Source organism: Thalassophryne amazonica, chromosome 21, assembly GCF_902500255.1.
Source record: "Thalassophryne amazonica chromosome 21, fThaAma1.1, whole genome shotgun sequence".
Lineage (NCBI taxonomy): Eukaryota > Metazoa > Chordata > Actinopteri > Batrachoidiformes > Batrachoididae > Thalassophryne > Thalassophryne amazonica.
This window is the reverse complement of record NC_047123.1, coordinates 9,132,361-9,143,244: the sequence shown is the minus strand read 5'-3', so window position 1 is coordinate 9,143,244 and position 10,884 is coordinate 9,132,361. Positions and strand designations below refer to the sequence as shown.

The window sequence follows — 10,884 nt, the reverse complement described above, 5'->3', positions numbered from 1 at the left end:
TACATCGTTATTCAAGCATTCAAAACGGCTATTTCTACCTCCACACAACTCCAGTGACGAGAAAGTTTCTTGACAGTTCTTATTGTTGAACAAAACCGTGTCTCACTAACCGGACAGAGTTGTGACATCATCACACATGCACTTAGGCACTGTTCTATCGCAATTTGAAAATCCCCCATTGTTAAATGGACAGCATGGTGGCTGAGTGGTTAGCACTGTTGCCTCACAGCAAGAAGGTCATGGAATCGATTCCCACTTGTGGACTTTCTGTGTGGAGTTTCCATGCTTTCCCTGTTTTCCCTGTATTTGCCTGGGTTCCCTCCGGGTGCTCCAGCTTCCTCCAACATCCAAAGACATGCAGGTTAGGTGGATTGTAACCTTTAAATTGTCCGTAGGTGTGCGTGCGGGTGTGACTGTGTTTGTCTGTTTATATGTGGCCCTGTGACAGACCGGCGTCCTCTCCAGGGTGTACGCCACCTCACACCCTATGACTGCTGGCATAGGCCCCAGTCACCTGCAACAGTGCTAACCACTAAGCCATTGTGCTGCCTTCATGCCAAGATAGATAATTACAAATATTTTGGAACCATAGAAAGTTGTGTACCATCATAATGACATGACCTAGACCTGGCTTGCCCAACTAGTCGATCGCGATGGACGGGTCAAATGCGGCCTAAGTTCCAGTTGATCGCATAAAAAAAAAAAAAAAAAATCTGTCACACTGGATTCGAGAGGATTTAGTGCTGCTATAACAAACTGATGCAGCAGGTGGCAGCAATGCACCAACAAGGATGCTGGGTGCTGTTAAACACCAGAGTAGAAGAAAAACTCTTCTTCTATGGTGGATAAGAAATTTCCATCCTGTATTATTTTTTCATTTATTCGAATGGCAAATCCGTCTTATCTGCAATGTACATGTGGCTTAACTGAAGAAAGTGAATTTCAGACGATTCACAAGAAATACGATGCTAACTTCTAATGCTAACCCGGCTAAATCCCCTCTGCTCACTCAAAAGGTCCAGGAATTGAAAAGTTGGCGAGCAGCACAATGATTCATGGTCCATAAATATGAAGAGTGATGAATGTGATGAACAAGATTACAGTGTTCTGTTCAGGCCGCATTTATTCTATTCGCAGCTGGAGGAGACACACATCTGCTGCACACAGACGTTAGGTGGCTCAGCAGAGGTAAATTTCTGGACGGCTGGACTGAAAGGCGCAGGACACGCAGGAGCCGAAAATATCGCAGGAGTGTGCACGAGGCCTGAAAAAAAAACGCTGGTGTTCCGTGGTGACAGCTGTATCACTATATTATGTTACTAAGCCATATATAGAGAGATTTATAACACAAAACTGTCAAAAGGGGTAATAATATAAGTGTAAAGATGATTGAATATATCATCAGAGCAGTAAATTGATCAGTCCATGTGAACGCCGAGCAGATTGCTGCTGCTGCTGCGTTCATGTACCGTCAGAAATTACAGCGTTTGCTTGGATTTTTTTTTTTATGTGGGGGAGGGGGTCTGCTTCACTGGGCTCAGGCACCTTATACAGTATAGGCCAGAATTGATCTTTTGTGTGGATACAATGAATTATTTTACCAAAAATAAAACAAAAACCACGCTCCTGCCTCAAGCAACTGTGGAGTCTTCTGCCTGAAATTAAAGAATTTCTGAAACCATGCTGAATATGCACAGCTTTTGGATTTGAAAGCAAGTTTAAAAGCATATTACATGTGCTATCAAGCAGGTTGCAACGAGACCTGCAGAACTTTCCACACATGGACACAGAACATAAGCACCAGGACCGTGGAGCCTGAGAGTGCATGTTATGATGATCATGTGCAGAGTATGACATCGGTCACCGCTGTCATTTTAAGCCAGGCTGGTCTTTTGAAGAGATCAAAATACACATTTGCAAATGCTTTTGCTACAATAATGGCTCCATAAATGTCCAAAAGATGAGAAAAGATGAAAAGATGAGACAATTTTCCAAGTCAACGATGCAACAGTGTGTCGTTTATGCTGGACACACAGCATAAAAACACACAGCCTTGTTTCCGCCCCTGAGACCATCCACCAATCACAGATGGGTTGGGAAACTTGGATGCTAATCAGTGAACTAAAGCCCACACAGAGATGAGACTTGATGATTTGGGACAGTCACCAGCAATCTGGGTTGCAGCCCCCTTAAGAATACGGTCGCCAATGCTTTGGCAAATATTAAAGTTGCAGTCACATATATTAGACTGCTTTGCATTGGCTGCAAAGGCATTGTGGCACGGCACAACATATGCATGATGGTCATGTGTATGTGGCATTAATTTATAAGACTGTCTTCCTTTTACAGAAAGTCACAGGACTGTGGCAAGACTGTGGTAGGACTGTTGTGCACATGTCGTAACACTGTTTGGAGGATCCTTGGGTAATTGTTGGAATCACTTTGTGCCAAACGGGCCATTACTTAGGGACACTAAGATGAAGAGCATTGCTTACATTGTGAGGGAGTGTCAGCTTCGACATCTTGGCCATGCGGCACGTTTCTCTGTGTATGATCCAGCACGCAGGTGCTTGATGTCACCCACATTTGACCTGGATGTGGCAGATAGGTGGTTACTTTTTAAGAGTTAGAGACACACCTGTTGTCTGCCTGTTACCCAAGGCACGTCTGTCACTATAGTGTCATGAAGGAGGCAAAGCTCAGCTCCCACATGTGACTTTATCTGACCGTCGTTTTGCAACACAGGTCATGTCAATGTCATACATCAAATATCAAGACCACATCAGAGGTCACTGTCTGAACTACATCACAATATTTTCAAAACGCAAAAGGCAATTTCAATCGCATTTGGCGGATAAATTATGTGGACAGTCTTTTCACATCTCAGGCCATATCAAGGTCATATGTCAAGGTCAATTAAGAGGTCATCACTTAAAATTTATTAATGACCCTATGGTCATTAATTTAGCATTTATGCTTTTTTTAAAACCAGTCACCACACATGAGATATGAAATATGTTTTCTGAATACACTTGTCACGCTAAATGTCATGCTATGATCATATTAAACTGATACCCTATCGATATAAGCAGTGCTCTTGGTATTTAGTAATACATTAAACTGATACAACCATCACTATAGCAATATTTTTATAGCTGGTTGATCTGTTTATTTCCCGAGCTTCTATAAAATATAAAGATTAGTGGCTGCAAGGTCACGCACCTATTACAGATCCCAGCACCTAGAGGGCGCTGCAAGCTAATAAAGGATTTTTCTTTTTCCCCTTAAGTGCCACCGTAGCTCCGGAAGTATTTTTGCGGCTGGCGCATATAAATGCTAAGCTAACCTTAGCGAACGTTTTTTAAAACTAGTTTTGTTTTTTTCCTCATCCATGGATGGTCCGAGTGCAAAGTACGTATCTTATAAAGTCAGCAAAACCAGGTGGCGTTCAGTGTCGCATTCGTCTTTGCAGCAGCCGGATGTTTTTGCCACTGGATCGTGGGACAACGAGGTTTGTCATTTATGTTAAAAGTGATAAAGAGCAGAAAACTGTCGAAGTGCGTCGTGAATTTATTTTTTAAACTGTTTTAACGTGTCAGATCACTCAAAATTAGTAGTTTTATTCACAGTTATGTCTGTGGGTTCTGGAGTATTTTATTTCCTAACTTTTGCTCAATTTCTCAAAACAGTTTTGAGTTGATTCCACTACACTTTGCCTCATTTATTTAGTTTCTTTTACAATGTAAAATGTGTTCGTCTCATCAACATGTTAAATTCATTACAATGTCCATTGAATTAATTAGACAAACAGTAGAAATGTTATTATGGGTAGTGTTGGTACGTTTCCGTATTAATATTTTCATATAGCCACTGGCTAACTTGGTCTCTGGTTACTTCAGGTTTGACAGGCTGTGAACATACATAACCTGTACACCAGGGGTCGCCAAACCTGCTCCTGGAGATCACTTGTCCTGCATGTCTTTACAACTCTCCCTGCCCCACCCACTTCAGGCGTGCGCAACCAGTCAAGATCTAGAAAGCTTGACTAATCAGCTGTGGTTTGCAGGTGGCCTCCAGGATCAAGGTTGATGACCCCCTGCAGAATAGTGTAAGGTCAGAGTTCACAAAGCTGTTAAGGGAAAAAGCATGGGGAAAGAGGTAACATGATCAGAGCTACTGCAAAAATCAATTTTTTAAAGGACATGTCACGTGTTATTTAATGCACCAGTTAGCAACACAAACTAGCACTCAAAATGCAGGAAATAGTGTTTCAAGGGTTAAAAATGTTTGGTGAGGATGCCCCTGGACCTTCCTACAGTACTCACACCTGCAACGCTCATCGCATGGCAGTGCCCTGCTAAGTTCCCCGCTATGTGCTTTTGATAAGTACAGCTGGAAACTGTGTTGCCAGCTGGTCCTGACTTGTCTCAAGAAAACTGGCTGTAAAAACAATGATTTGTGTTCTTATGAAAATTGAAGGACTGCATATAAAAATGGATTTATTACATAAATGGGTAATGTGATGTTTTTGTTAAATCCTTTAAATTGACGCTCAAAGTCGACAATATAAGCACATTACAGTTGATTCAACTCTGATGTGGCACTGAGACAAAATTACAAAAATTGTCAAGCATGCAACATTGATTTCTGTCTGGCCTTCTGTGGATTACAGAACAACAAGGTTGCCTTTTGGACCATCAACAGTCATGGAGTTGCTGATGTAGAAGATGGATTTGAAGGAGACCCTCAGCTGTTGTGTGAACAAAACCATGATGGCGACGTTCTGGATCTTCAGGTAAGGACTCATTGGCCACCATGATGCTGTATCAACAGAAGGATTCGGAGTTTACAAATAATATGGAAATTCCTCAGCAGTTCTTTCTTAAAATATGAGTAGATGTATTGGATGTAACACACATGCAGAAGAGTGACAAATTAAAGGGAGAATTTGAGTAAACAAATAGCAAAACCATCAAAGTACCTCTGTGGCCATTGAATATTCCATGTAGGTGGCCGCCACGCTGCAAGCATTCACAAATACAGTATCAATGAACAGTTAAATTATTTAAATTCCGACAGTTCCACAAACAAGCTAATCCTTTATGGCTTTTGGTTCACAATGCTTCAAAAACAGTGAACAGTACAGTCGTGTTATTGTTAGCAAACAGTTCTGTATGAGTAATGTACTTGTTGCTGGTAGATGTTGAGTCTTCTCAAACTGCTAGTGCAACTACAGAAGTTGAACCAGAAACACAAAAGTCAGACTCATGGATTACAGAACAACATTTTTTTATTATAATAATAATAATAATAATAAAAATTATTATTATTATTATATCCATGCACGACAAAGCTGAGGGGTGTTATTTTTTCACCCTGTCTGTCAGTCTGTAAACTTTTCATTTCTGCATAGTAACTAAAAAAAACATCTTGCCTGATTGTAAATCATTTCTTGGTGGTGTATTGGGGGAGCCTAGGGGAAGGTACCTTTCAAAAATGGCCGCTATCCACTTTTGAAAATGGACTTGTCTGTCATCTAACATGTATACCACAGGCCATCTTGATTGATATTTCTGCTCTGTAATCTGATTGAAACCAGTTGTTGATGGTCTATTGGGAGGTAGATGAAGTATCCTTTTGAAGGAGGAGAGCAATGCATCACATACCAATTGTAAAGCTGCAAATTTCTCTATACAAATAGACCATATGCCATTTTTAATATGCAAGTCATCATTATTGAAATGATTTCCAGACTTCATTATCACCTCTGCCATTAACTGCCATGCTCCATGCATTGCATTGCTCATGTTCTTAACATCATGTCAGTGCATGGATATTTGTGAACTTGGTCATTCATGACATGTCAAACGTGTTGCGATGCAGCACTACATCACGCTGCTCTGGGGCCACCTATGCAGCTCAGCCTTCAGCTGTGCACCATTTGTCTCCTACAGAAAGTTCTTGAGAAGACTGGCTCTCCACTGGCATTATCAAAGCATCCCATGATTGTTATTGGAAGAATGGTCTTCCATCCCTGCAGTAGCTTTCTGTAGACGTGTGGATTTCGTGCCAAGGTGCACTGAGGCAGTTATGGTGGCCCAACACCTTATGAAGACACTTCAGATTTTCCTTTATTCGGTCACTTGTCTGTAAATCACAACATTTCAGACAAATACCGTGAACGTACAGTGTTGAAGTGGTGTCCTGGTGCCACCGTTCATTTAACCTTTTCATGTGTTGCAGTTCTTGGACCATGACAGGATTGTCACAGCATCATCAACAGGAGCAGTTTCCATCTTCCGCCATCACCAAAACAGTCAGGTACATAGTTGGTCAAGTCGCATTGAAATGATTTTAATTCGTTTAGGAGATCCTTCTACTTCTACACTGGTGTGAATTACATGCCGAAAAATCACGTGTTCATTATTTATAATAACTATTTATACACTGAACAAAAGTATAAACGCAACACTTTTGTTTTTGCTCCCATTTTTCATGAGATCTAAAACATATTCTACACAAAAGACCTATTTCTCTCAAATATTGTTCACAAATCTGTCTAAATCTGTGTTGGTGAGCACTTCTCCTTTGCCGAGATAATCCATCCCACCTCACAGGTGTGGTATATCAAGATGCTGAGTAGGCAGTATGATTATTGCGCAGGTGTGCCTTAGACTGGCCACATTAAGAGGCCAGAAAACAGTCTTTAAAAGCGAGTTGCATGTACAGAAAAAAGTGAGGCTTATACTCTGATACGACTTCCTCTGTAGGAGCCGTTTTTGTCAAGTACGACTTGTAGTCTGGTGCAACTTATACTTTGGAAAATGCATAATTTTGTGGTAAAATAGCTGCACTGCACTCGTCAAACAAGACACTTCATCTTTGTATCAATCAATCCAGGAGTAAATGTGTACCAGCCTTGGCTTGGAAAGTAACTTGTCATTTACTAATGTCCTGTCCAGGGGACATTGTAGACTTTCATTCGCCTCATACTCCAGTATCCAGGGATAAGCAGTGGCACCAACAGGTCTCAGGGCCTTTTGAAGGACTTGGTTCTTCTGCTTCTTTTACCAGCTGTCTTTCCTCTTTTGCAGACGGTGTCTGTGTCTCAGTGCTGGCAGAGAGCGCACCGTTACCCCTGTGACAACGCTCCCTGTACAGCGGTCGTGTGCTGCAGTCCCGAGATCATTTCTGTCGGTGAAGATGGCAGGATCATCATCTTCAGAGCCGACCAGGAGGGAGTGGTTCGTGTCATAGGTGCGATTGATTCACACACATGGAATGCTTCACGCGGTCATCAGAGCATGATGGGAATATTTCACTGCACTTTTAGAGGATGCCGACAGCAGCACGATTCACGCAGTGACTTACGTGAGGACAACAGAGATTCTGACGGTGAACTCCATCGGCCAAATCAAGCTGTGGGACTTTAGGCAACAGAGCAGTTCACCCTCCCAGATTCTGTCTCCGTAAGTTCCTGACCGTCTCCACCCTCAACCAGTCAGTGCAACCAAACGGTGGTCATAAATAATTAGTTTGGTTTTCAGATCGGGCCACAGGGTTCCGCTGTACTGCGTGGACAGACACCCTAACCAGCAGCACATTGTGGCGACAGGGGGTCAGGATGGCGTGCTCTCCGTCTGGGACGTGAGACAGGGCAGCGCCCCCATCTCACTGATGGAAACGCACTCCGCTGAAAGTAAGGCTTTGGCGAGTAATTAATGTGCTGGACAGATCATTTAAAGGACTGTCATAAGGAGGAAGTTAGGCAGGTACAGAAGCTGAGCTTTTTTGTTTGTTTTCTGAACAGTGTGGGAAGTTCACTTCCACCCAACCAACCCCGACCATCTGTTCACATGTTCGGAGGACGGCTCGCTGCTGCACTGGGAGACGGCCTCACATTCAGACATGCCCTCGTTCTTACAAGGCAAGTCTGATCTATGAAGAAATAAGGCTGTGTGTAAAGACTTTTATTTTTTTTTGGTGAAAACCACACGTACGCTGTGGTGATGCTGCCATATCATGAATTCATCAGTGGTTACACTGAAGAATTTATGGCCTGGTTACATTCATGACAACAAGCTGGTGTATGCCCGTGCCCATCTCTCAAGAGGAGGATATTGTCTAGGGATGTCCCAATCCGATCATGTGATCTCAAATCGCGTCCGATCACGTGGTCTCAGACTTGATCAAAATCGGACATTGCATCCCGATCAGGAATCCGATATAGATTTTATCCTCATTATTTTGATCAGTGCTATTTCAAGCTCATTATTGCATATTAATGGGCCTTTCACGCGTCGGAAGCGTCAGAGGCATTAAGAATCTGTCTAAAAAGCGTTATTTTCAATGAGACGTGTTGCTTTTGAGCGGCGTGCATCGCGTCAAAAAGCCGAACTAAAGTGACGCTTCTGACGGGAGCGCGCATTGCCACTTGTTGGCAGGCTGACATGGTCAAAGTTCAACCCAATTTTTTTTTTTTTAATTGAACAAAAGAAAAAAAAAACATGGGTTCAACCCAATCCAACTTTCAACACTCTGAGCTGTGATGTAGCTTCGTGCTGTCCAATAGGAACGATGCGTCGGGCCAAAACACGAAAGACTAGTGGCAGAAACCACTGATCTCTACAAAACCGAAATGTGTCACAGGACTGCTCATTTATAGAGCAGCTTTCTGAAGAAAAATCCTTGGAAATGTTTGTTGTTTATTACCTCAATTTCTGATTACTCTTTAAAAAAAGTTTAGAACACTTGTAATTAAAATAGTTAAATCAATAAATGGTTCTTTAGAAACCTCTTTCATCTGTAAATTAAAACCACCTGTTATTTCAGATTAGATAATTCTTGTTTAACATAAGGAACCTTGGACATTTATTTTTAGAACAAATAAAATAACATGGAAATTTGTACATTTTTTAAAAGTCTGGTAGATTATTACTTGATTGTTCAAGCTACCTCAAGGAGAAGTGCACTGTTTAAGTGATAAATAATAAAATAAGGTGATTATAAGGAAATATTATATATTTAGCATTTGTTCATTGTTCATTCAGGTTTTTAAAGTATCGGACCGGGACTTGGTATCGGCAGATACTCAAAATCGGATGACTCAGAATCGGATCGGGGCCAAAAACCTGATCGGGACATCCCTAGTATGGTCATTGGGGTTTCCACCCACCCAGTGTGGTTCTGTGGAATGGTGGATGTGGCCACTCGCTGCACTAATACGTACTCCCAGAACTGACATGACCTGATTTGTCTAAAGAAAAGTGGCTGTAAAAGTGATGGTTTGCATTCACAATAATAATTTTTAGTTTATCCAATTACTTATGAGCTCTAAAAATAGGACTGTACTGGCTGTAATTCCTAAATGGGGGAAATGTTTTTCTTCTATGAAAGGCTGCACCCCCCCCCCCATAGACAACTCAGTCTAAGTTCGCTGAATACATTTTCTTTTTTTGATTACTTTTTCCACATGTGCTTTTATTTACATGCCTTGATCTTTGACTGTGTTCATGTGTCCTGGAAATTCCAAATTGATTCATTGTTCAGACCAGCAGTGTACCCGGGTGATGCCCAATTTTGGTATCTACAGTTGCAGAAACTCAAGTTTTTTTTCTCTTTTTTGCAGATTCTTCTTCTTCAAAATTGTAAAATTATTCATGTCACTTTTGAGAGTACAAATATTTGAAACCAAGGAGTGTTTTTGTGTTCACCATGTATAAGAAGCTTGGTACCATATAGACTTTGAATCATTGTGGAAGGAGGCCCAAATCCATTCAAAGTAACTTGTGCTTTGCTCGGGTTCTGTTCTCTTAAGTACAAGCCGTACATTGGTCCTGGGGCTCCAGAATACAAGCAAATGGTTGCATTTATGACTTTTTAAGACTGGCGTCATGCATGAGTGACCTGCAAATTTATTAAAGCCATTATTTCATAACAGAAATGGCTGAGGGAGTTAATTTATTACAATAATATTTATCAGTAACACAATTATAGTGGGGGAAAATGTGAATGATGGCTTTTCATGAGGATTTATGGTTTGAATTCCTAAATGTTCTACTTGTGCTGCTCAAATTTTCAGTAAGGGATTTTACTGGAGTGGAAAAAAAAAAACATTGGTCTCGAGCCCTAGACCCATGGGCTTATAACCCATATTTGTGAATTGGTTGTGAGTCCACAACTCCTCCAAGACAGGGCAGGATGTACATCACAGGTTACTTCCCCAGTCAAGATGGGTACCATTTACACCTCTGTGGACTGAGACTAAGTGGAGAGGAGTCCAAGGACAGACAGTAGACCAGGAATCAACAAATAAATGTCTGCTACTATAAGCAACAGGTTGGTTGTTATCCTATCCCAAGGTTCTTTAAATGGAGCACTATCTCCATCTGCTGGACTTTTACCATTAATGCAGGTGCAGTAGAATTTTGCCAAGAGCTAATGGGGGGGGTCCTAATATTTACACTATATCGGAATATAGCCAAAGGTTCAGTAATTCATCCCTAATTGAACTTGGTGTTTGTCACTGATTTTCCAGGAGGAAGAAGTGGCGCATGATGTCTCGTAGTGCCACAGCCCCAGCAGGGGGAAACCCAGTCCCCTTGTCAGTGCCTGGCTCTGCGGCGACTCCAGTAAAGGCCGTCTGGAGACCACTCACATGCTGCCCAGCCACACGCTCTCTGTCAACAGCTTGGACGTACTGGGGCAGTGCCTGGTCTGTGGCACTGACGGAGAAGCGATTTTTGTCAACAGACATGTTTTAGTGTAGTTGAATCGACAATGATGCTGTTTGTTCATTCTTCTTTTCAGTCATGCATGGTTCCAAAAATGGAGTCTTCAGATGTATGTCCATGTTTGTCTGCTGTATACTGTTGCGTTTTTTTT

The 10,884-nt window shown here is 41.8% G+C and overlaps 1 protein-coding gene across 1 annotated transcript; it reads left to right on the top strand.

Annotated features, from left to right (window-relative positions):
• Window positions 1-3,300: 3,300 nt before the first annotated feature.
• Window positions 3,301-10,871, top strand: nup43 (nucleoporin 43). Its single transcript, XM_034162650.1, is given in 9 exon segments — window positions 3,301-3,511; window positions 4,673-4,795; window positions 6,244-6,321; window positions 7,095-7,257; window positions 7,334-7,469; window positions 7,548-7,699; window positions 7,811-7,931; window positions 10,541-10,592; window positions 10,595-10,871. Coding segments are annotated over 9 exon segments (1,119 nt in total). The 5' UTR covers window positions 3,301-3,391; the 3' UTR covers window positions 10,769-10,871.
• The last annotated feature ends 13 nt before the right edge of the window (window positions 10,872-10,884 follow it).